At 36.8% G+C, this 27,243-nt stretch overlaps 1 protein-coding gene across 1 annotated transcript in view; it reads left to right on the forward strand.

The window, feature by feature from the left end:
* SPAG17 (sperm associated antigen 17) overlaps window positions 1-27,243 on the forward strand; it is a 268,877-nt gene that overhangs the window by 175,854 nt on the left and 65,780 nt on the right. The window contains exons 32-38 of the mRNA XM_028488958.2: window positions 11,806-11,994; window positions 13,620-13,765; window positions 13,870-14,000; window positions 15,788-15,915; window positions 24,416-24,598; window positions 25,559-25,672; window positions 26,209-26,254. Coding sequence (XP_028344759.1) covers window positions 11,806-11,994; window positions 13,620-13,765; window positions 13,870-14,000; window positions 15,788-15,915; window positions 24,416-24,598; window positions 25,559-25,672; window positions 26,209-26,254 — 937 coding nt within the window. The remainder of the gene's footprint in view (window positions 1-11,805; window positions 11,995-13,619; window positions 13,766-13,869; window positions 14,001-15,787; window positions 15,916-24,415; window positions 24,599-25,558; window positions 25,673-26,208; window positions 26,255-27,243) is intronic.

Raw genomic sequence — 27,243 nt, forward strand, 5'->3', positions numbered from 1 at the left:
AGCAAAGATCAATAAAACTAAAAGCTGGTTCTTTGAGTAGATAAACAAATTGATAAATCATTAGCCAGACTCGTCAAGAAAATAAGGGAGAAGACTCAAATCAACAGAAATAGAAATGAAAGAGGAGAAATAACAACTGACACTGCAAAAATACAAAGGATCATGAGAGATTACTACAAGCAACTATATGCCAATAAAATGGACAACCTGGAATAAATGGACAAATTTTTAGAAAAGCACAGCCTTCCGAGACTGAACCTGGAAGAAATAGAAAACATATACGGAACAATCACAAGTGCTGAAATTGAAACTGTGATTTGTGGCACATATATAAAATGGAATATTACTCAGCCATAAAAAGAAATGAAATTGAGTTATTTGTAGTGAGGTGAAGAGAAAAACAAATACCGTATGCTAACACATATATATGGAATCTAGAAAATAATAATAATAAAAATAATAGTCATGAAGAACCTAGGGGCCAGTTGGGAATAAAGACACAGACCTACTAGAGAATGGACTTGAGGACATGGGGAGGGGGAAGGGTAAGTTGGGACAAAGTGAGAGAGTGGCATGGACATATATACACTTCCAAAGATAAAATAGATAGCTAGTGGGAAGCAGCTGCATAGCACAGGGAGATCAGCTCGGTGCTTTTTGACCACCTAGAGGGGTGGGATAGGGAGGATGTGAGGGAGGGAGACACAAGAGGGAGGAGATATGGGGACATATGTATATGTATAACTGATTCACTTTGTTATAAAGCAGAAACTAACACACCATTGTAAAGCAATTATACTCCAATATAGATGTTTAAAAAAAAAGAAAATATTCCAACAAACAAAGGCCCAGGACCAGATGGCTTCACAGGTGAATGCTATCAAACATTTTGAGAAGAGCTAACACCTATCCTTCTCCAACACTTCCAAAATGTAGCAGAGGGAAGAACCCTCCCAAACTCATTATATGAGGCCACCATCACCTTGATACCAAAACCAGACAGAGATATCACAATTAAAGAAAACTACAGCTGATATCACTGGTGAACATACATACAAAAATCCTCAACAAAATACTAGCAAACAGAATCCAACAGTACATTAAAAGGATCACACACCATGATCAAGTGGGGTCCAAGACGAAGAGAGAATCTTGAAAGCAATGAGAAAAGACTCATCAAATATGAGGGATCTCCAATAAGATTAATAGCTGATTTCTCATCAGAAACTATGGAGTCTAGAAGGCAGTGAGATGACATATTCAAAATGCTTAAAGAAAAACATCTTCAACAAAAACTCATACAGTAAAATTATCCTTCTAAAATGAAAAAATCAGGATAGTTCCAGAAAAACAAAAACTGAGAGAATTCATTGCTCTTAGACATCCCCTACAAGAGAATCTAAAGGGAATCCTTCAGGCTGAAATGAAAGAACATTACACAGTAACTCAAATACACACAAATAAATAAAGAGCAATGGTAAAGATAACTACATAGGTAAATATAAAAGACAGTATACATGTATTTTTGTGACTTTTTAAAATTTGGATTTAAAAGGCAACTGCATAAAGCAATAATTATAAAAGTATATCTGCTTATAATGTATAAAGATGAAATTTTTGACAATAATAACATGAAGGGAAGAGGAATAGAGCTATATGGAGCAAAGATTTTGTATATTATTGAAATTCTTAGTATAAATTTAATCTAGATAGTTATACATTGAGATGTTGTTTGTAATACCCAAGAAAAACTAAGAAAACAACTCAAAAATATATATAAAAGAAACAAGGAACTTGAAATGGCACACTTCAAAATATCTATTTAAAACAAAAGAAAGCAATAATGGATGAATAGAGGGGAAACCAGAGACATAAGACATATAGAAAACAAATAGAGACTTCCGTTCATGCCATCATCGTGTTGCAGCATTCTTCATAGAGCTGTGTGACTGACAGGGTCTTGATGCTCCGACCGGGTGTCAAGTCTGAGCCTCTGAGGTGGGAGAGCTCAGGCCTGACACCAGACAGGCCAGAGCTCTCTGGACAGGATATTGGACCCCCAGAGACCTCCCGGCCCCTTGTAATATCAATCGGTGAGAACTCTCACAGAGATCTCCATCTCAATGCTAAGACACAGCTACAACGACCGGCAAGCTCCAGTGCTGGACACCCCATGCCAAAAAACTAGCAAGACAGGAACACAACACCACCCATTATCAAGAGAGGCTGCTTAAATTCATAATAAGTTCACAGACACCACAAAACACAACACTGGACGCGGCAATGCCCACCAGAAAGACAAGATCCAGTCTCAACCAGCAGGACACAGGCACCAGTCCCTTCCACCAGGAAGCCCAAACAACCCACTGAACGAACCTTACACACTGGGGGCAGACACCAATAACAACAGGAGCTAAGAACCTGCAGCCTGCAAAAAGGAGACGCCCAAACACAGTAAGTTAAGCAAAGTGAGAAGACAGAGAAATATGCAACACATGAAGGAGCAAGGTAAAAACCCACCAGACCAAACAAATGAAGAGAAAATAGGCATTCTACTTGAAAAAGAATTCAGAGTAATGATAGTAAAGATGATCCAAAATCTTGGAAATAGAATGGAGAAAAATAATAGTCATGAAGAACCTAGGGGCCAGTTGGGAATAAAGACACAGACCTACTAGAGAATGGACTTGAGGACATGGGGAGGGGGAAGGGTAAGTTGGGACAAAGTGAGAGAGTGGCATGGACATATATACACTTCCAAAGATAAAATAGATAGCTAGTGGGAAGCAGCTGCATAGCACAGGGAGATCAGCTCGGTGCTTTTTGACCACCTAGAGGGGTGGGATAGGGAGGATGTGAGGGAGGGAGACACAAGAGGGAGGAGATATGGGGACATATGTATATGTATAACTGATTCACTTTGTTATAAAGCAGAAACTAACACACCATTGTAAAGCAATTATACTCCAATATAGATGTTTAAAAAAAAAGAAAATATTCCAACAAACAAAGGCCCAGGACCAGATGGCTTCACAGGTGAATGCTATCAAACATTTTGAGAAGAGCTAACACCTATCCTTCTCCAACACTTCCAAAATGTAGCAGAGGGAAGAACCCTCCCAAACTCATTATATGAGGCCACCATCACCTTGATACCAAAACCAGACAGAGATATCACAATTAAAGAAAACTACAGCTGATATCACTGGTGAACATACATACAAAAATCCTCAACAAAATACTAGCAAACAGAATCCAACAGTACATTAAAAGGATCACACACCATGATCAAGTGGGGTTTATCCCAGGAATGCAATATATTGAACAATATATGCAAATCAATATATGCAATACAATCAATGTGATAAACCATATTAACAAATTGAAGGAGAAAACCCATATGACCATCTCAATAGATAAAGAAAAAACTTTTGACAAAATTCAACATCGATTTATGATAAAAACTCTCCAGAAAGTAGGCATTGAGGGAACTTACCTCAATATAATAAAGGCCATACATGACAAACCCACAGCCAACATTTTTCTCAATGTTGAAAAATTGAAACGACTTCCATTAAGATCAGGAACAAGACAAGGTTGCCCACTCTCACCACTATTATTCAACATAGTTCTGGAAGTTTTAGCCACAGAAAAGATATACCATGTTCTTGGATTGGAAGAATCAACATTGTCAAAATGACTATAATACCCCAAGCAATCTACCAATTCAGTGCAATCCTCATCAAACTACCAATGGCATTTTTCACAGAACTAGAACAAAAAATTTCACAGTCAATGAAAACATGATGACCCAAAACCTATGGGATGCAGCAAAAGCTGTTCTAAGAGGGAAGTTTATAGCAATACAATCCTACTGCAAGAAACATGAAACATCTCAAATGAACAACATAATCTTACACCTAAAGCAATTAGAGAAAGAAGAACAGAAAAACCCCAAAGTTAGCAGAAGAAAATAAATCATAAAGATCAGATCAGAAGTAAATGAAAAAGAATTGAAGGAAATTATAGCAAAGATCAATAAAACTAAAAGCTGGTTCTTTGAGTAGATAAACAAATTGATAAATCATTAGCCAGACTCGTCAAGAAAATAAGGGAGAAGACTCAAATCAACAGAAATAGAAATGAAAGAGGAGAAATAACAACTGACACTGCAAAAATACAAAGGATCATGAGAGATTACTACAAGCAACTATATGCCAATAAAATGGACAACCTGGAATAAATGGACAAATTTTTAGAAAAGCACAGCCTTCCGAGACTGAACCTGGAAGAAATAGAAAACATATACGGAACAATCACAAGTGCTGAAATTGAAACTGTGATTTGTGGCACATATATAAAATGGAATATTACTCAGCCATAAAAAGAAATGAAATTGAGTTATTTGTAGTGAGGTGGATGGACCTAGAGTCTGTCATACAGAGTGAAGTATGTCAGAAAGAGAAAAACAAATACCGTATGCTAACACATATATATGGAATCTAGAAAATAATAATAATAAAAATAATAGTCATGAAGAACCTAGGGGCCAGTTGGGAATAAAGACACAGACCTACTAGAGAATGGACTTGAGGACATGGGGAGGGGGAAGGGTAAGTTGGGACAAAGTGAGAGAGTGGCATGGACATATATACACTTCCAAAGATAAAATAGATAGCTAGTGGGAAGCAGCTGCATAGCACAGGGAGATCAGCTCGGTGCTTTTTGACCACCTAGAGGGGTGGGATAGGGAGGATGTGAGGGAGGGAGACACAAGAGGGAGGAGATATGGGGACATATGTATATGTATAACTGATTCACTTTGTTATAAAGCAGAAACTAACACACCATTGTAAAGCAATTATACTCCAATATAGATGTTTAAAAAAAAAGAAAATATTCCAACAAACAAAGGCCCAGGACCAGATGGCTTCACAGGTGAATGCTATCAAACATTTTGAGAAGAGCTAACACCTATCCTTCTCCAACACTTCCAAAATGTAGCAGAGGGAAGAACCCTCCCAAACTCATTATATGAGGCCACCATCACCTTGATACCAAAACCAGACAGAGATATCACAATTAAAGAAAACTACAGCTGATATCACTGGTGAACATACATACAAAAATCCTCAACAAAATACTAGCAAACAGAATCCAACAGTACATTAAAAGGATCACACACCATGATCAAGTGGGGTTTATCCCAGGAATGCAATATATTGAACAATATATGCAAATCAATATATGCAATACAATCAATGTGATAAACCATATTAACAAATTGAAGGAGAAAACCCATATGACCATCTCAATAGATAAAGAAAAAACTTTTGACAAAATTCAACATCGATTTATGATAAAAACTCTCCAGAAAGTAGGCATTGAGGGAACTTACCTCAATATAATAAAGGCCATACATGACAAACCCACAGCCAACATTTTTCTCAATGTTGAAAAATTGAAACGACTTCCATTAAGATCAGGAACAAGACAAGGTTGCCCACTCTCACCACTATTATTCAACATAGTTCTGGAAGTTTTAGCCACAGAAATTCAGAAGAAAAAGAAATAAAAAGAATCCAAACTGGAAATGAAGAAGTAAAATTGTCACTGTTTGGAGATGACATGATACTATACATAGAGCATCCTAAAGATGCTACCAGAAAACTACAGGAGCTAACCAATGAATTTGGTAAAGTAGCAGGATACAAAATTAATGCACAGAAATCTCTTGCATTCCTATATACTAATGATGAAAAATCTGAAAGAGAAATTAGGGAAACACTCCCATTTACCATTGCAACAAAAAGAATAAAATACCTAGGAATAAACCTACTTAAGGAGACAAAACACCTGTATGCAGAAAACTATAAGACACTGATGAAAGAAATTAAAGATGATACCAACAGATGGAGAGATATACCATGTTCTTGGATTGGAAGAATCAACATTGTCAAAATGACTATAATACCCCAAGCAATCTACCAATTCAGTGCAATCCTCATCAAACTACCAATGGCATTTTTCACAGAACTAGAACAAAAAATTTCACAGTCTGTAGGGAAAAACAAAAGACCTCGAATAGCCAAAGCAATCTTGAGAAATTAAAACGGAGGTGGAGGAATCAAGCTTCCTGACTTCAGACTATACTACAAAGCTACAGTAGTCAAGACAGTACGGTACTGGCACTAAAACAGAAATATAGATCAATGGACAGGATAGAAAGCCCAGAGATAAACCCATTCACATATGGTCACCTTATCTTTGATAAAAGAGGCATGAATATACAAGGGAGAAAAGACAGCCTCTTCAATAAGTGGTGCTGGGAAAACTGGACAGCTACATGTAAAAGAATGAAATTGAAACACTCCCTAACACCGTACACAAAAATAAACCCAAAATGGATTAAAAACCTAAATGTCAGGCCAGACACTATAAAACTCTTAGAGGAAAACATAGGCAGAACACTCTATGACATAAATTACAGCAAGATCCTTTTTGACCCACCTCCTGGTGTACTGGAAATAAAATTAAAAATAAAGAAATGGGACCTAAGGAAACTTAAAAGTTTTTGCACAGCAAAGGAAACCATAAACAAGACGAAAAGATGACCCTCAGAATGGGAGAAAATATTTGCAAACGAAGCAAGTGACAAAGGATTAATCTCCAAAATATACAAGCAGCTCATGCAGCTCAATATCAAATAAACTAACAACCCTGTCCAAAAGTGGGCAGAAGACCTAAATAGACATTTCTCCAAAGAAGATATACAGATTGCCAAAAAACATATGAAAGGATGCTCAACATCATTAATCATTAGAGAAATGCAAATCGAAACCACAATGAGGTATCACCTCACACTGGTCAGAATGGCCATTATCAAAATACCTACAAAGAATAAATGCTGGAGAGGGTGTGGAGGAAAGGGAACCCTCTTGCACTGTTGGTGGGAATGTAAATTGATACAGCTACTATGGAGAACAGCATGTAGGTTCCTTTAGAAACTAAAAATAGAACTCCCATATGACCCAGCAATCCCACTACAGGGCATATACCCTGAGAAAATCATAATTCAAAAAGAGTCATGTACCACAATGTTCATTGCATTTCTATTTACAATAGCCAAGACTTGGAAGCAACCTAAGTGTCCATCAACAGATGAATGGATAAAGAAGATGTGGCATATATATACAATGGACTATTATTCAGTCATAAAAAGATATGAAATTGAGTTATTTGTAGCGAAATGGATGGACCTAGAATCTGTCATACAGAGTGAAGTAAGTCAGAAAGAGAAAACAAATACCGTATGCTAACACATATACATGGAATCTAAAAAAAAAAAAGAATGGTTCTGATTAACCTAGTGTCAGGACAGGAATAAAGATGCAGACGTAGAGAATGGACTTGAGGATGTGGGGTGGGGGAAGGGTAAGCTGGGATGAAGTGATAGAGTGGTATTGACATATATACACTACCAAATGTAAAATAGCTAGTGGAAAGCAGCCACATAGCACAGGGAGATCAGCTCAGTGTTTTGTGGCCACCTAGAGGGGTGGGATAGGGAGGGTCGGAGGGAGATGCATGAGGGAGAGGATATGGGGATATATGTATACGTAAAGCTGATTCACTTTTTTATACAGCAGCAACTAACACAACAATGTAAAGCCATCATACGCCAATCAAGATGTTAAAAAAAAAAGAAAAAGAAAACAAATAGAAATTTGGAAGATTCAAATCTGACCTAATCAGTAATTACATTAAATATAAATGGATTAAACAACCCAATCAAAATGCAGATATTGGAAGAATGGATTACAAAGCATGATACAACTGTATGCTGTCAACAAGAGATACACTTTATGGTCAAAGACACAAATAGGTTGAAAGTAAAAGGATAAAAAAGATATACCTGCAATAAGTAATTGAAAGGGAACTTGAGTGGCTGTACAAATATCAGACAAAATAGACTTTACAACAAAATATTACCAGAAACAAAGGGGGTATGTTATAATAATAAACAGATTACTCCATCAAGAAGACGGCAACTGCAAACATATTATACACTAACAACAGAGCCCAAAACACGTGCGTATTTCCAGAGTTGTACACTATACAAATTAAAATGTCCAGTTAAATAGTAAAAATTGGCATATTTAAAAGGAGAAATAGACAATTCAACAATAATATTTGGAGACATTAGTACCTCACTTTCAATAATGGGTAAAAGAATAGATAAGATCAAGAGAATAAAAGACTTAATCAGCAGAATAAACCATGCAGACCTCCTAGACATGTATAGAACACTCCACTCAGTAATAGAATACATTATGCTCAAGTGTAAATGGAACATACTCCAGGAAAGACCATGTGTTACACCACAAAACTAGTCTCAATAGATTAAATGGATTGAAATCATACAAAATATGTTCTCCTACAACAGCGGAATGAAATAACACACAATGGAATCAATAACAAAAGGAAGTTTGGGAAATGCACAAATATGTGAAAAATAACACAAAGAAATCACAAGGAAATTTAAAAATACTTTGAGATGACTAAAAATGACTAAAAATAAAATTAACATACCAAAACTTAATTGAAGCAGCTAAAGCTATATATATATATATATATATATATATAGCTTTAAATGTCTATATATATATACACATATATATCTTTAAATGTCTCTCTCTCTCTCCCTCTCTCTCTCTATATATATATATATATATGTAGCTTTAAATGTCAAAATGCCCATATTAAAAATGAAGATCTTGAATCAATAACCTAACTTTCCACCCTAAGAAACTGGAAAAAAGAAGGCAAACTAAACCCAAAGCAAGCATATGGAAGTAAATAGTAAAGATTAGAGTAGAAATAAATGAAAAAATAAAAAACAGAGAAAAGTCAGCAAAACCAGCAGTTTTTAGCTGGACTTACAGGGAGAGATAGACAGACAAACAGAAAGAGAAAGAAGGGGTGGGGAGAGAGAAGACTCAAATTACTAAAATTAGAAATGAAAGAGAAGACATTACTACCAACCTTACAGAAATAAAAAAGATTATAAAGAAATACTGTGAACAATTATACATCAACAAATTAGATAACCTAGTTAAAATGGATAGATTTCTGGAAAGGCACAAACTACCTAACCTAACTCGAGAAAAAATAAAATATCAGAATAGACCTAAAACAAGTAAAGAGATTGAATTAATAATTTTAAAACTTGGCAGACATCAAAGCCCAGGCCCAGATGGCTTCATTGGTAAATTATACCATGGCTTCATTGGTAAATTATACCAAACATCTATGGAAGAATTAACACTGAACAATCTTTCACAAACTCTTCCAAAATATAGAAGAGACAGACAGTAATAAGTGTTAGTGAGGATGTGAAGAAATGTAAAACCCTCATTAATTGCTAATGAGAATGTATAATGGTGCAGTCACTTCAGAAAACAGTTTGGCAGTTCCGCCAAATATTAAAAATAGAGTTCTCATACAACCCAGCAGTTCTACTCCTGGGTAGATATCCAAGGGAAATTAAACATATATCCACACAAAACTTATACACAGATGTTGATTGCAGCATTTTTAATAATAACAAGACTGTGAAAACAACTCAAATGTCCATCAACTCATGAATAAACAAAATTTGATATATCCATACAATGGAATATTATTCATCCATAAAACAGAATGAAGTTTTTTTTAGATCTTATTGATTTTAATTCAATTTTTATTTTATATTTTAATTTTTATTTTCTATTGTAGTATAGTTGTTTTAAAATATTGTGTTAGTTTCAGGTGTACAGCAAGGTGAATATATATACATATATTCTTTCTTTCTCAGATTCTTTTCCCATATAGGTTATTACAGAATATTGAGTAGAGTTCCCTGTGCTATACAGTAGGTCCTTGTTTATTATCTGTTTTATAGATATTCGTGTGTATATATTAATCCCAAACTCCTAATTTATCCCTCCTCCAACCTTTCCACTTTGATAACCACAAGTTTTTTTTCAAAGTCTGTGAGTCTGTTTCTGTTTTGTTAGTAAGTTCATTTGTATCTTTTTTTTAGATTCCACATATAAATGATATTTGTCTTTCTCTGTCTGACTTACTTAGTATAAAAATCTCCAAGTCCATGCATGTTGCTGCAAATGGCATTATTTCATTCTTTTTTATGGCTGAGTAATATTCCATTGTATATATGTACCACATCTTCTTTATCCATTCCTCTGTTGTTAGACATTTAGGTTGTTTCCATGTCTTGGCTATTGTAAATAGTGCTGCAGTGAATATTGGGGTGCATGTATCTTTTTGAAGTATAGTTTTCTCCAGATATATGCCCAGGAATGGGATTGCTGGATCATATGGTAGTTCTATTTTTAGCTTTTTAAGGAACCTCCATACTGTTTCCATAGTGGTTGTACCAATTTACATTCCCACCAACAGTGTAGGAGGGTCCCCTTTTCTCCACACCATCTCCAGCATTTATTGTTTGTAGACTTTTGGTGATGGCCATTCTGACCTGTGTGAAGTGATACCTCATTGTAGTTTTGATCTGTCTGCCACAAGCCAACCCCTTCCAACGGCCCTCGCTGCACAGGCTGGGACGCCTCTCCGCCCTCTGCCCCCACCGTGGAAAGTTAAGTTTGAAGAGGGGAGACGAGAGAAACATGGACATGAAGAGGAAGATCCATCTGGAGCTGAGGAACTGAACCCCGGCAGCTGTTCGAGAACTTGTCCTGGACAATTGCAAATCAAATGATGGGAAAATTGAGGGCTTAATGGCTGAATTTGTGAACTTAGTTCCTCAGTTTAATAAATGTAGGCTTGATTTCAGTTTCAAATCTCCCCAAACTACCTAAATTGAAAAAGCTTGAGCTCAGTAACAGTAGAATCTATGGAGGTCTGGATATGTTAGCAGAAAAACTTCCAAATCTCACACATCTAAACTCAGGTGAAAATAAACAGAATGAAGTATTGATACACACTACAACATAGATGAATCTTGAAAACATTCTGCTAAGTAAAAGAAGCCAGACAGAAGAGGCCACATATTATGTGCTTCCATTTATATGAAATGTCTGAAATAGTCAAATCCATAGAGACAGCAGATCAATGGTTGTCAGGGGCAGGAGTGATGCAGAGTGACTGCTAATGGCATCAGCGTTTCTTTGGGGGGTGATGAAAATGTTCTGGAATTAGTGATAATGTTTGCACAAGTTTTTGAGTATACAAAATCCACTGAATATACACTTTAAAATAGTGAATTTATGACATGTGAATTACATCTCAAAAAAAAAGTCTATCTGAACCAGAAGTCATTATACAAAAGCTATTACTTAAGGACTGTGTCAGCCACCATAGGAATAATGATAAATAAAAGCTTCTAAAAGCATTTGTCCCATAGCTTTTACCCTCTTGGAGATGCTTCTTGCCAAAGAACATAAAAGGATTCCAGTTGTTTTGAATAGTGCCAAGTGTGTTTACTTAAGTTAAAATATGTTTTTAATATTTTATATTAAACATCTGAAATAAGGCACCAAGCAATTACTTGGAAGAAATATTAAAGTGAGTAGATAAAATGTGAGACACAGGAGCTATTATATCGTAATCAGTTTGACTCCTTATTAAGTAGTCCTTCCCAAAACTTAAATCTTCTCTTGTTTTCTTCCTGGAAACACAGTTTGTGTCTGGGTTCTATGGAAAATATTTTTCCTTAAATGATTTTATAAATCCCTCAAATCAAACAAGAAATTTTTAATAATATCTCTCTTCCTGTTACCCTTCCAGGTGTTACCTCCAAACACAGGCTGTCTTCTTATTGATAGGGACTGTTCAGCTATATATTGCCATGAATCAAGCAGTGATATATACCATCCTTTTCAAAAACGTGAGCAGCTGAGAGCTAGCAGGTACATCATGAAGCACACATCGGAGGTTATCTGTGAGGTCATGGATCCCGAAGGAAACACCTTTCAGGTAAAGTGCATCATTACTATGGAGAGAGAGGCTATGGCTTTGCTTTTGAGATATTTCACACAAGAGAGCTCCCCTATAGCATTTTATCTTAGCTGCCTTGGGATTAGTTATCCACTAACTGCCAATACTTTGGACAGCAGCAATGAATGTCAGTATCTTCAATTCTCAAGTGTACTTCATTAGGAGATAGCAAGTCCAACAAAGAGGATGGTTGAAATGCTAAATAAGTAATTAGAACAAAAGGGAAAAAAGTTACTAACCATCTAAAAATAATGCCAACATAGAGGAGTGATATAAATGCTCTGTATCTGGGTTCAAGTGAGAGAAAATACATGGGGCAGCAGGCAAGTCTGCTTAACTAGGCAGAGAATCCAAAGTGAGAACTATCAGTTAGTGTGAGGGTTCCAGTAGGACTGAGGATGGGGTGTTGGGAAGCCTGGAGAGGTGCTTAGCTATTCGGTGGTAGAGCTCCATCTTCTGTTTCTCTATCCTTCCTCTTATCTCTAAGCCTGGCAATGGCAAACCATGGCCACTTGTTTATATGGGCCCATGAGCTAAAAATGCCGTGACTGCATTTTACATTTTTAAATGGTTGGGGGAAATCAAAAGGAGAAGAATATTTCATGACACATAAAAATTATAAGAAATTCAAATTTTAGTGTCACTATAAAGTTTTACTGCAACATAGCCACGCTCATTTGTTTACATATTATCTCTGGCTGCTTTTGCATATAATGGCAGAGTTGAGTAGTTGCAACAGAAACTCTACAGCCAACAAACCCTAAACTATTTACTATCTGGCCCTTGACAAAAAGATAAACATCTTTTTTTTCACTCCTCACCCAGCAGTGGAATTTCATGTGTTGTCTGGAGGGTGGTGAAGTTACTTTTTAGATTTGGAACCATACCACAGAGTCCCCAACTTTGTTTGGGATGCAGACAAGCCCTGATCCAACTTAGTTTTTCTGTGCTAATTCAGTGAAACTTCACAGCATGAGTTCAGGCTACTAAGAGATTTCAATGTGCAATAAATTGAAATTGAAACCTAAAGCCCAAACCCTCTGAGTTGAAACATGCAAGCCAAACATTATTCTAGACATTGATGCTCTTCTTGGGCATTCCCTTCAGTGGCCTTTCAGCCTGACCACACCATATCTAGGCTGTAGTAATGGCTAGAACAGTTCTTCTCATAGTGAAACTCAATCTGTCTCCCTATATATCCATGAGTCCTAATTCTGTGCTTAGAATCCATACTGTCACTCTTAATATTTCAAGACAACCGTCACATAAATAGCCTTCCCTCCATGTTTAAATTCCAAGTTCCCTGAACTTATCCTCAGAAGATAAGTGAGCCCCTGCCATCCTAGTCACCTTCCTCTGAATGTATTCAGCTTTGTCTTCCTGTTTGTTTTCACAGTCTAGGTGTGGTTTGTAAGTGGAGATGTGCTACTAGGTTTTCACTTTTATTAATGCAATCTATACTTAGTGCACAATTCCTTATAAAGAAATATCCCTGATTTTCTGAGTATCCAAAAGATCACCTGCTTTCTCAAATGGGACCAAAAGAAATGTAAGTTTATGGCATTTTTCTTTTCTTTTAGTTGCTTATATACTATGTCCCTTAGGTCATGGCTGATGGTAGTGCATCAACTATCCTACCTGAAAACAATTTGGAAGATGATTTAAATGTAAAAGCTGAAGGCTATGACACGTTATCATCCACTCACCTTCATAAGAATCATCTGCAAATCTATGGTGAACATGTCCCCAGGTAATATGATAAAAATAACATCATGACTTTTATTTTCAATTCCAAGTTCAAGGAGCATTTTAGCTGAATATGTCAAGGGATTAGATTTTTATTTCTTCAAATAGGTTTTTTGTTATCTATGCTGATGGATCAGGAGTGGAACTTCTTCGGGACAGTGACATAGAAGAATACCTCTCCTTGGCATACGGAGAATCAACTACCGTAGTTCTTCAAGAGCCAGTACAGGAACAGCCAGGTAGAGAATCCAGACTGGAACTTGCTGTGTCCCTTTACCAGCTTTCATCCTCCTTATCCAATCTACCCCCATGTCGTCTCTACTTTTTTCCCTTTGCTCGCTTTTCAACTCTACTTTTCACCTGGCCATGTCAACCTATTTATACAGTGATTTATGTTTGTACCATGCTTTATCTAAGCATCAACCTATATAAATTGTGTATGGTCCCCCTCCTACCTATAAGCAGTTTTGTATCTGTGTTTATATCTGTTAGGTATGTTTAGCTATGTACCTAGGTTCCTATTTATGTGTTTGTTTCATCTTGGTAGGGAAAAACAAAAGTGAGTTATCTTTCATAAGTTCATTTTTTATCATTTTGAATGTGTTGCCTTGGTGAATTTAGTACAACAGGAGAAAGTACATTTCACGTGTCAGTTAGAAAATCAACCTGAAATATAGGATAAGTTACATATTATATTCATTGGGCATTTACATGTTTTCATCAATTTGAAAGAAATTAGTGTGTGATTAAAGGTTAGAGACCTATATTGCACTAAGTAAGAGCCACTGTATATGTAACGTGTATTTAAACACAGGAAAAAAAACTGTCATTGTTATCTGTGTACCAAAGAAATTTGCTATATCTAGGTTTATGTGTGTGTTTCCTTTTTATCTTTTCTCTGGTTGGTGGAATATATTTTGTGCTCATTTATGAATATGCCTGCATCTATGTACAATTGTATCTTTGAATGTATCAATGTACATTGCATGATGTTATAAATTTGCCCTTTCTGTGTGAATATGGGGAGTGGGGAGCTCTGACTGGTTGTGCAGTCTGTGTGTGGAACTGTAAGAGAATAGGAATTCATCTCAAATGCTTTGTTAGTTGTTTAACTAGCATCTACATGAAAAACCACCATGTGCCAAACACTGGCTGGGTGTTAGGAATACAATGGTGAGCTAAGACAGCAATGGACCCTGCTTTCACAGAGCTTAGACTTTAATGAGAGAGATAGGCATTAAATGTATAGTCACACAAATAACTGTATCATTATAAATTGGGGTAAGATCTATGAAGTAAAGGAATATCATTCTATGAGAACATCTAACAGAGGAACCTGACAGTCTAGAAGGCTTCCCTGAAAACACTGGAGCCAAGAGCTACTGGATAAGTAGGCATTAATTAAAATAGGAGGAGGAGCTTTCTTGGAAGACAGAATACAAAGCAGGAAACTTAAAGCTTTGGAGAACAGGGGAAAAAAGGCTAAAGTAGCCAAAGTACAGAAGGGAAAATAGCGCAAGTTGAGTCAGGGGTGAGAAAACGTTAAGACCTCTGTTTTATCCCATAAGCAATGGGAAATCAAAGAAGATTTTACATCATGGACTAGCATAATCAGTCACCCTGACTGCAGAGGGAGGTTCATTCAGAGTAGATGTGGGCAGAAAAGTTAGTTGTCATTGTAGTCCAAAGCAAGGATGGCTCTGAGGGGAATAGTCTAAGGTAGCGTCACTGGAGAGGGAAGAGATAGATGAACTCAAGAAATGTTTAGTGGTAGAACTGACAGGACTTGAATGTGGTTTCTGAAGGACAGTGAAGTGTCCGTTAATACTTTCAGGTGATCTAAATCCAGCTTTTTTAGGTGTTACCATGACTGAGACTCTCCTTTCTTGTTAGACTGTAAGGTCCTTAAGCATAGTCATTGTGTCTGGCTTCTCAAAAGTGTTTGTTCGATTTGGTGAATACCTACTGAATTTCTCAGAATATTTCTGAAAGAGAAGTGATCCTCTGATAACTCTTTTTGAACCAGGTGCCCTGAGCATCACTGTCCTTCGCCCTTCCCATGAAGCTTCACCATGGCTAATGAAGAAAGAATTAGATACAATTGTTCCTCCTAATCTCCAGTCAAGGACGTGGGAGACATTTCCCTCGGTTGAGGTATAAATTTTTCTGCTATAAAGTAACTATATTTGCATATCCATCTATCTATGGACCAGAGTTCAGCTCTTCTCCTGTATATTCACATATTTTCCTTATATTGTAAATTGTTAATGGGCTCAAGGAGTTTTACATTTGTAGATTTTAGAGAAATATACCTGACTAGTTTATCTCAGTTTTATTTCTTTTAGCCTGCATTGCAGGCTTGAACATCTTCCTATAATATGAAAATATTCAGTTTGAGTAACCCATTACTGATATTTTGAAATACAGGAACCTTCCCTCTCCCAATATTTATTTGTTAGTTTTAACACACAATCTTAGGTCTTTCACTTTCCCTTTAGTATTAATTTATTAATGCACAAACTGAGTGTGTAAAAATAATGTGAAATATTAAATACAGGGACATGCAACTGCAATTTTAAAAAGTAAGCATTGTAATTGTGGCAGCTTAGAGAAAGCCCCACCTAAGGTTTTTTAAAGAGTGAAAGAAAATATCTTGAGCAAGAATCATAAAGTCCTGCATCTTGTCAGATTTGCCATTTCATTTTTTTTACATATTTATTGGAGTATAATTGTTTTACAATATTGTGTTAGTTTCTGCTTTATAACAAAGTGAATCAGCTATACATATATCCCCATATCCCCTCCCTCTTGAGCCTCCCTCCCACCCTCCCTATCCCACCCCTCTAGGTGGTCACAAAGCAACTGATCTCCCTGTGCTATGCAGCTGCTTCCCACTAGCTATCTATTTTACATTTGGTAGTGTATATATGTCAATGCTACTCTTACTTCGTCCCAGCTTACCCTCCCCCCACCCCGACCTGTGTCCTCAAGTCCATTCTCTAGGTCTGCGTCTTTATTCCTGTCCTGCCACTAGGTTCATCAGAACCATTTTTCTTTTTTTAGATTCCATATATATGTGTTAGCATACGGTATTTGTTTTTCTCTTTCTGACTTACTTCACTCTGTATGACAGACTCTAGGTCCATCCATCTTGCTACAAATAACTCAATTTCATTTCTTTTTATGACTGAATAATAGTCCACTGTATATATATGCCACATCTTCTTTATCCATTCATCTGTCAGTGGACACTTTTTTTCTTAGATTCCATATATATGTGTTAGCATACGGTATTTGTTTTTCTCTTTCTGACTTACTTCACTCTGTATGACAGACTCTAGGTCCACCCATCTTGCTACAAATAACTCAATTTCATATCTTTTTATGACTGAATAATAGTCCACTGTATATATATGCCACATCTTCTTTATCCATTCATCTGTCAGTGGACACTTAGGTTGCTTCCAAGTCCTGGCTATTGTAAATAGAGCTGCAATGAACACTGTGGCACATGACTCTTTTTGAATTATGATTTTCTCAGGGTATATGCCCTGTAGTGAGATTGCTGGGTCGTATGGGAGTTCTATTTTTAGTTTCTAAAGGAACCTATATGCTGTTCTCCATAGTAGCTGTATCAATTTACATTCCCACCAACAGTGCAAGAGGGTTCTCTTTCCTCCACGCCCTCTCCAGCATTTATTCTTTGTAGATATTTTGATAATGGCCATTCTGACCAGTGTGAGGTGATACCTAATTGTGGTTTTGATTTGCATTTCTCTAATGATTAGTGATGTTGAGCATCCTTTCATATGTTTTTTGGCAATCTGTATATCTTCTTTGGAGAAATGTCTATTTAGGTCTTCCGCCCACTTTTGGACAAGGTTGTTAGTTTATTTCATATTGAGCTGCATGAGATGCTTGTATATTTTGAAGATTAATCCTTTTTCAGTTGCTTCGTTTGCAAATATTTTCTCCCATTCTGAGGGTTGTCTTTTCATCTTTTTTATGGTTTCCTTTGCTATGCAAAAGTTTTTAAGTTCATTAGGCCCCATTTGTTTATTTTTGTTTTTATTTCCATTACTCTAGGAGGTGGATCAAAAAGGATCTTGCTGTGATTTATGTCATAAAGCGTTCTGCCTATGTTTTCCTCTAAGAGTTTTATAGTGTCTGGCCTTACATTTAGGTCTTTAATCCATTTTGAGTTCATTTTTGTGTATGGTGTTAAGGAGTTTTCTAATTTCATTCTTTTACATGTAGCTGTCCAGTTTTCCCAGCACCACTTATTAAAGAGGATGTCTTTACTCCACTGTATATTCTTGCCTCCTCTTTCATAGACTAGTTGAGCATATGTGCATGGGTTTATCCCTAGGCTTTCTATCCTGTTCCATTGATCTATATTTCTGTTTTTGTGCCAGTACTATATAGTCTTGGTTACTGTAGTTTGTAGTATAGTCTGAAGTCAGGAAGCCTGATTTCTCCTGCTCTGTTTTTCTTTCTCAAGATTGCTTTGGCTATTCAGAGTCTTTTGTGTTTCCATACAAATTGTAAAAATTTTTTGTTCTAGTTCTGTGAAAAATACCATTGGTAGTTTGATAGGGATTGCTTTGAATCTGTAAATTGCTTTGGGTAGTATAGTCATTTTCACAATGTTGATTCTTCCAATCCAAGAACATAGTATATCTCCCCATCCGTTTGTATCATCTTTACTTTGTTTCATCAGTGTCTTATAGTTTTCTGCATACAGGTCTTTTGTCTCCTTAGGTAGGTTTATTCCTACGTATTTTATCCATTTTGTCGCAATGGTAAATGGGAGTGTTTCCATAATTTCTCTTTAAGATTTTTTGTTGCTAGTGTATAGGAATGCAAGAGATTTCTGTGCATTAATTTTTATCCTGCTACTTTACCAAATTCATTGATTAACACTAGTAGTTTTCTGTTACCATCTTTAGAATTCTCTATGTATAGTATCATGTCATCTGCAAATAGTGACAATTTTACTTCTTTCCGATTTGGATTCCTTTTATTTCTTTTTCCTCTCTGCTTGCTGTGGCTAAAACTTCCAAAACTATGTTGAATAACAGTGATAAAAGTGGGCACCAATGTCTTGTTCCTGATATTAGAGGAAATGGTTTCAGTTTTTCACCATTGAGAATGATGTTGGCTGTGGGTTTGTCATATATGGCCTTTATTATGTTTAGGTAAGTTCCCACTATGCCCACTTTCTGGAGGATTTTTATCATAAATGAGTATTGAATTTTGTCGAAAGCCTTTTCTGCATCTATTGAGACTATCAGGTGGTTTTTATCCTACAATTTGTTAATATGCTTGCTGTATCACATTGATTGATTTACATATATTGAGGAATCCTTGCATTCCTGGGATAAACCCCACTTGATCATCGTGTATGATCCTTTTAATGTACTGCTGGATTCTGTTGCTTAGTATTTTGTTGAGGATTTTTGCATCTATGTTCATCAGTGATATTGGCCCATAGTTTTCTTTTTTTGTGACATCTTTGTCTGGTTTTGGTATCAGGGTGATGGTGGCCTAGTAGAATGAGTTTGGGAGTGTTCCTCCCTCTGCTATATTTTGGAAGAGTTTGAGAAGGATAGGTGTTAGCTCTTCTCTAAATGTTTGATAAAATTCACCTATGAAGCTATCTGGTCTTGGGCTTTTGTTTGTTGGAAGATTTTTAATCACAGTTTCAATTTCAGTGCTGTGATTGGTCTGTTCATATTTTCTATTTCTTCCTGGATCAGTCTTGGAAGGTTGTACTTTTCTCAGCATTTGTCCATTTCTTCCAGATTGTCCATTTTATTGTCATAGAGTTGCTTGTAGCAGTCTCTCATGGTACTTTGTATTTCTGTAGTGTCAATTGTTACTTCTTTTACATTTCTAATTCTGTTGATTTGAGTCTTCTCCCTTTTTTGCTTGATGAATCTGGCTAATGGTTTATCCATTTTGTTTATCTTCTCAAAGAACCAGCTTTTAGATTTATTGATCTTTGCTATTGTTTCCTTCATTTCTTTTTCATTTATTTCTGATCTGATCTTTATGATTTCTTTCCTTCTGCTAACTTTGGGGTTTACTGTTCTTCTTTCTCTAATTGATTTAAGTATAATGTTACGTTGTTTATTTGAGATTTTTCTTGTTTCTTGAGGTAGGATTGTATTGCTGTAAACTTCCCTCTTAGAAAAGGTTTTGCTGTATCCCATAGGTTTTGGGTCATCGTGTTTTCATTGTCATTTGTTTCTAGGCATTGTTTGATATCCTCTTTGATTTTTTCAGTGATCTCTTGGTTGTTTAGTAATGTATTGTTTAGCCACCATGTGTTTGTACTCTTTACAGTTTTTTTTCCTGTAATTGATATCTAGTCTCGTAGCGCTGTGGTCAGAAAAGATACTTGATACGATTTCAATTTTCTTAAATTTACTGGGGCTTGATTTGTGACCCAAGATAAGATCTATCCTGGAGAATGGTCCATGTGCACTTGAGAAGAAAGTGTATTCTGTTGGTTTTGGATGGAATGTCCTATAAATATCAATTAAGTCCATCTGGTCTAATGTCTCATATAAAGCTTGTGTTTCCTTATTTATTTTCATTTTGGATGATCTGTCCATTGGTGAAAGTGGGGTGTTAAAGTCCCCTATTATGATTGTGTCACTGTCGATTTCCCCTGTTATGGCTGTTAGCATTTGCCTTATGTATTGAGGTGCACCTATGTTGGGTGCATAAATTTTTACATTTGTCATATCTTCTTGGATTGATCCCTTGATCATTATGTAGTGTCCTTTGTCTCTTGTAACAGTCTTTATTTTAAAGTCTGTTTTGTCTGATATGAGAATTGCTACTCCACCTTTCTTTTGATTTCCATTTGCATGGAATATCTTTTTCCATCCCCTCCCTTTCAATCTGTATGTTTCCTCATGTCTGAAGGGGTCTCTTATAGGCAGCATATACACGGGTCTTGTTTTTGTATCCATTCAGCCAGTCTGTGTCTTTTGGTTAGAGCATTTAAGCCATTTGCATTTAAGGTAATTATGGATATGTATGTTCCTATTACCATTTTCTTAATTGTTTAGGGTTTGTTTTTGAAGGTCTTTTCCTTCTCTTGTTTTTCCTGCCTAGAGAAGTTCCTTTAGCATTTGTTGTAAAGCTGGTTTGGTGGTGCTGAATTCTCTTAGCTTTTGTCTGTAAAGGTTTTAATTTCTCCATCGAATCTGAATGAGACCCTTGCTGGGGAGAGTAATCTTGGTTACAAGTTTTTCCCTTTCATCGCTTTAAATATGTCCTGCCACTCCCTTCTGGCTTGCAGAGTTTTTGCTAAAAGATCAGCTGTTAACCTTATGGGACTTCCCTTCTATGTTATTTGTTGCTTTTCCATTGCTGCTTTTAATATTTTTTCTTTATATTTAATTTTTGATAGTTTGATTATATGTGTCTTGGCATGTTTATCCTTGGATTTGTCCAGTATGGGAGTCTCTGCGCTTCCTGCACTTGATTGACTGTTTCCTTTCCCATATTAGGGAAGTTTTCAACTATAATCTCTTCAAATATTTTCTCAGTCCTTTTCTTTTTCTCTTCTTCCTCTGGGACCCCTATAATTCGAATGTTGGTGCATTTAATGTTGTCCCAGAGGTCTCTGAGACTGTCCTCAAATCCTTCCTTTTTTCTTTATTCTGCTAGGTGACAGTTATTTCCACTATTCTATCTTCCAGGTCACTTATTCGTTCTTCTGCCTCACTTATTCTGCTATTGATTCCTTCTAGTGTATTTTTAATTTCATTTATTGTGTTGTTCTCAGTTTCTTTGCTCTTTAGTTCTTCTAGGTCCCTGTTAAACATTTATTGTATTTTATCCATTCTATTTCCAAGATTTTCGATCATCTTTACTATCATTACTCTGCATTCTTTTTCAGGTACACTGCCTATTTCCTCTTCATTTGTTTGGTCTGGTGGGTTTTGACCTTGCTCCTTTTCTGCTGCATACTTCTCTGTCTTCTCATTTTGTTTAACTTACTGTGTTTGGGGTCTCCTTTTCTCCAGCTGCAGGTTCCTAGTTCCTTTATTTCTGGTGTCTGCCCCTAGTGGGTGAGGTTGTTTCAGTGGGTTATGTAGGCTTCCTGGTTCAGGGGACCGTTGCCTGTGTTCTGGTGGTTGGGGCTGGAGCTTGCCCCTCTGGTGGACAGCGCTGCATCTGGTGGTATATTTTGGAGTGTCTGTGAACTTAGTATGACTTTAAGTAGGCTCTCTGCTAATGGATGGGGTTGTGTTCCTGTCTCGCTAGTTGTTTGGCATGGGGCGTTCAGCACTTGAGCTTGCTGGCTGTTGGGTGCAGCTGATTCTTGGTGTTGAGATGGATATCTTTGGGAGAGCTCTCACCAATTAATATTACATGAGACCGGGAGGTCTCTGGTGGTCCAACATTCTGGGCTCGGCTCTCCCACCTCAGAGGCTCAGGCCCAACACCCAGCTGGAGCACCAAGACCCTGACAGCTGCACGGCATGGAAGAAAAGGAAGAGAAAAAAAAGAAACAAGAGCAAACAGAATGCCAAAAGAAATGGTAACAGCAAAACTAAACAGACAAAATCACACAAAGAAACACACACTTGCAAAAAGAAAAATAAATATGAACAGACAGAACCCCAAGACAAATGGTAAAAGCAAAACTAAACAGACAGAGTCACACAAAGAAACACACACACACTCACAAAAAGAGAAACAAAAAAGTAAGAGATCCACTAAACCAATAAACAAACCCACAAATGAAAACAAACACTAAAAACTAAGCTAAGATAAACATAAAAACAAAAACAAATCAAATGCAGAAAGCAAACCCAAGTCCACAGTTTCCCCCAAAGTCCACCACCTCAGTTTTGGAAGCACTCGTTGTCTATTCAGGTATTCCACACTTGCAGGGTTTACCAAGTCGATTGCAGGGATTTAATCTGCTGCTCCTGAGGCTGCACAGAGAGCTTTCCCTTTCTCTTCTTTGTTCGCACAGCTCCTGGGGTTCAGCTTTGATTTTGGCCCCACCTCTGCATGTAGGCTGCCCTCAGGCATTTGTTCCCTGGCCAGAGAGTAGGCAGTTAAAGCAGCGGCTGATTAGGGCTCTCTTACTCACTCAGGCAGGGGAGAGCGAGGGGTATGGTAGTCACAATTGAGATGCCCAGAGTGCTTGCGGCAGCAGAGGCTGGTGTGACATTGCAACAGCCTGAGGCATGCTGTGCATTCTCCCGGGTTAGTTGGCCCTGGTGTGTTGCACAGGCTCCTGGCAGGGTGTGGGTAGTGACCTGTTCTTGCCCACAGGACCCTATATTTCAGTTTGGTGCCTATAATCAACATGGTGAATGAAGATGTTATGAATTCTAGTCCTGGCTCTATCAGTTATTAATGTGGGATTTGGGAAAAGTCACACTGCATGTCTAACTCCTTATCTGAAAAATAAAAAGACCACACCAAATGGTTTACTAAAACTATCTCCAAGTTGAAAATACTGCACTGTGAGAAATAATATACCACACCTGAGATTAATGAAGGAAGTTCATTCTCTTCCTTCACAGCTCCTATAGCTATGACCTTCTATGCCCAGTGGAGTGGCCACCCAGGCAAGCCTCTGAGTAGCTATCACTGACCAGGCATTTGGCACTGAATAACAGTTTATTTTATTTTATTTTATTTTTTTCATAAATGCTGGAAAGTGAGTGGAGAAAAGGGAACCCAGCCCTCCTGCCCTGTTGGTGGGAATGTAAATTGATATAACCACTATGGAGAGCAGTATGGAGGTTCTTTAAAAAACTAAAAAAAGAACTACCATATGACCCAGCAATCCCACTACTGGGCACATACCCTGAGAAAACCATAATTCAAAAAGATACATGTACCACAATGTTCATCGCAGCACTATTTTCAATAGCCAGGACATGGAAGCAACCTAAATGTCCATCAACAGATGAATGGATAAAGAGATGTGGCACATATATACAATGGAATATTACTCAGCTATAAAAAGGAATTAAATTGAAGAGCAATTTAACATGAAACACATCAAAGCACACCACTCCTGAAAATCAATTACAAGGAGAACATAGAGATGTGAATCTATTCAAGGCACATGTTTCTGCCCAAGAGATCCTGAGAAGATTCTAGTGGCATGCTTAATCTAGAATGAGCTCAAAGACCTCCCAGATCTTTGAGAGAGATTTCTCTCTCAAAGGATCTCTCCAGGTCAAAATGAACATGGAACCAAAAAGTTAAAGATTGTTCATTCCAAGTGTCTTAGGCTCCCTGTGGATTTTAAGGAATAGTTGCATGCATTTGGCATAACCGAGGCTGCTGCTGCATCACCATGGCAACAGCATGGCTTAGCATTCCCCTAAATGCTATCCAGTGGAACATCAGGCAACAGGATTTTTAAATATCCTTATTCTTGGTAACATATTTAAAGAGGAAAACTTGCCCAGTTCTATTCCCAATTTCCCTTATATTTGCAAACCTTTTTGAGAGCAGGGATCCATTTTTTCACTGTGGTATTCCCTAACAAGTGGTTCCTAGCATACAGTGTCTACATAATAAGTACTCGGTGGAAAAAAAAATTCTAACGGTAATATATTCTCATTTGTTTGGTGGTTGTTTTGCTTTGTTATGTTAATAGAAAAAAACTCCAGGACCTCCATTTGGCACTCAGATTTGGAAAGGCTTCAACGTTGGGTCCAAACAGTTAGTGAGCACCCCAGCCCCTATACGGAAGAGCCCCAGTGTGCTACAGATACGCCAGTTCATCCAGCACGAGGTCATAAAGAATGAGGTGAAATTGAAACTGCAGATTTCCCTGAAGGTAATGGAATTCTGGTAACCTGACCCAAAAGAACCAGGAACAGAGCAATCATTCTTCTTGGTTTCCTGAGGAACCTGAAATTATGTAATTCTGCCAATATTTATCTAATGCAACACATAAATGTCAATCTTCTAGAGGGTAGGAGGTTGAACGGCAGAAAATGCTGAATGGTTCCCATAAGGTATAGGAAGTATTGAGGCCCCAAAGACATTGAGAAGATAAGTAACTTTTATATGTGATTGCAATATCGTCGTCCTCCTCTCTTAGTATATGGAAAACTGATCTAGTAACCTCTGGAAAAAGGTAGAACTGCATATTAACCTGATACTTGTCTGAGGAAGAAAAGGACTGTTGGTTTTGGGAAATAGTCTAAGAATTTGTACATGTGTAGTAAACTGTATAAGCATATCTATAACATCTCACTGTCAAGTGTGTCAGCTCTCTCAGAACAGGTATCATGTGTTTTGTTTATGGTTATATACCCAATACCTGGCATACAGCAGAGGACCGTTATTTGTGAAAACAAATCAAATATTTATGCAAAAGGTAAAGTATATTTCTCTTGGAAGCAAAGGCATGAACTGAGTAACTTACATTCATAGATCTCATCATAAAGGCTGTACCTGGAAAGGACTCTAGAAATCATCTAACCCAACTCTGTCCATTTTATTGATGAGGACACTGAAGCACTGAATGAGAAGCTGGGCCTCTCTGAGGTCCTCAGACAATTCTAATGTCCTGTGGTTCTTAAAGCTTTGCTTTTGGACTTTTCAGGTCTTTGCTTATTAACGTATTAAGGAAAAGCCTTTCCAGATTGCTTGACCAGTAACTGGTTGTTGAGCCTTGTGAACTTACATATTCTTAACCTTTTTGTAATATTTCAAACTGATGTTGACTATTCTGTGTCTCTCTCTACCATATTTCTGTGTTTTATTGATTTCTTTTATTCTACTGATTTAGGATTATATAAACTATATTCTAAAGAAAGAAGATGAGCTACAGGAAATGACAGTTAAAGATTCCAGAACTGAGGAGGAGAGAGCCAATGCTGCAGATCTCCTCAAGCTAATTATGGTGAGAAAGAAATGTTTTTTACTCTAGTGGTTTTACTATTGTTCAATATTAAATGCTTTGAGATAAAATATTATAAATAATAGCTGTTTCTGCCACTTCTATGAAGCATTTTCTCCCTCCTTATAATTTCTTATTTCTGTGGAACCCTGATCCCTTATATATGTCGAATTTTACAAAAGCTTTTTGGGCTCTTCCTTAAATCATAAATAATTCTGAAGGCTCTTAAATAAAAGTTTTTATTGTCTTCAGAGAAACTGACATTCATTGAAATGTCTTATGAATTAATGAGTGAAATAGGAAGAAGGAAGAAAAATCAATTTCTACACTTAAAATGATTTCCATTTTTAGAAATTTGCTAAGTGAAAGAAATGACTAAAAAAAATCAAGTTACTTTTTGTATTGGCATTAAAAAACTAATTCATTTTATAGTAAGTTCCATAAAAGATCAATTTGATCACATAAGGAATCCTTCTAAACAAAGTAAATTTTGTATGTAATATAATCATCATCATTAAGGAATTCTATCTTCATTTCAGTCTTTCCCTAAAATGGAGAAAACTACAAAAAGTTGTGTTACTGAAGGTAATTACATTTAATATTTTTCTGCAAAATGGTTACAGATTGCAAAGGAACAATCTTAAATATACTTCTTAGTTATTCTCTCATCTGATAGCAAAGTACCATGTACATATTTGTTGTCATATTGGCCATGTTGTATTGTAATGATTTATTTATATATTTTTTTCCTGCCTAAATTGTGAGAGCCTTCAAAGCATGATTGCCTCTAATTTATATTTAACTATCTCATGTTGAATGAAAAAAGTTGACATTTGGCTTTTAAGTTAGCCTCCACTTGAATTTAGAACATAGCAAACATTTAGAATATACAGGAAGGAAACAGTCAACCAACCAACACTCTACTCCCAATACACACACACACACACACACACACACACACACACAGAACTTTGGAGCAACTACACAGGTATCACCAAAACCTTGCACTGTTTTGCACTATATGTGGCCCAAGCAGTCTACTCTTGGAAAGCTTATTTATTTGGGGATATATACAGCCCCAACAAACTTGGTTATATGGTTTCATAGTTCACAGAAGACAAGCAGTGGAGAATTTTTGTGGTTTGGGGTTTTCTTTTCTATTTTGGTCATATGACAAAAGTCAGAAACTGGCAGCCACGGGCTCCATTCAGCCCACAGATGTGTTTTGTGTGTCCCTCACAGTGTTGTCTTGCACAGTTGCTTTTGTTGTTTCTGTATCTGAATTTTCCTTATCTTGAAATGTCCCGTTACTACACAGTGACATGTAGCTGAAGATGATTAGCAGCTGCCCCTTTAGAACTGCCATGAACAAAAGAATCCATCACAGCCACCAGTGTCTCCTGTCCTTCCACTCTGTTGTCACTCTTTTACCTGGGTGGCCTCTTATGTTAGGGTTGCCAGATTTAGCAAATAAAAATACAGAGGGCCAAGTTAAATTTGAATTTCAGACAAACAACAAATTTTTTTGTTATAAGGATGTCCCAAAATAACATGGAGCATACTTGTACTAAAGA

The sequence above is a fragment of the Physeter macrocephalus genome, chromosome 4 (genome assembly GCF_002837175.3).
Source record: "Physeter macrocephalus isolate SW-GA chromosome 4, ASM283717v5, whole genome shotgun sequence".
NCBI lineage: Eukaryota > Metazoa > Chordata > Mammalia > Artiodactyla > Physeteridae > Physeter > Physeter macrocephalus.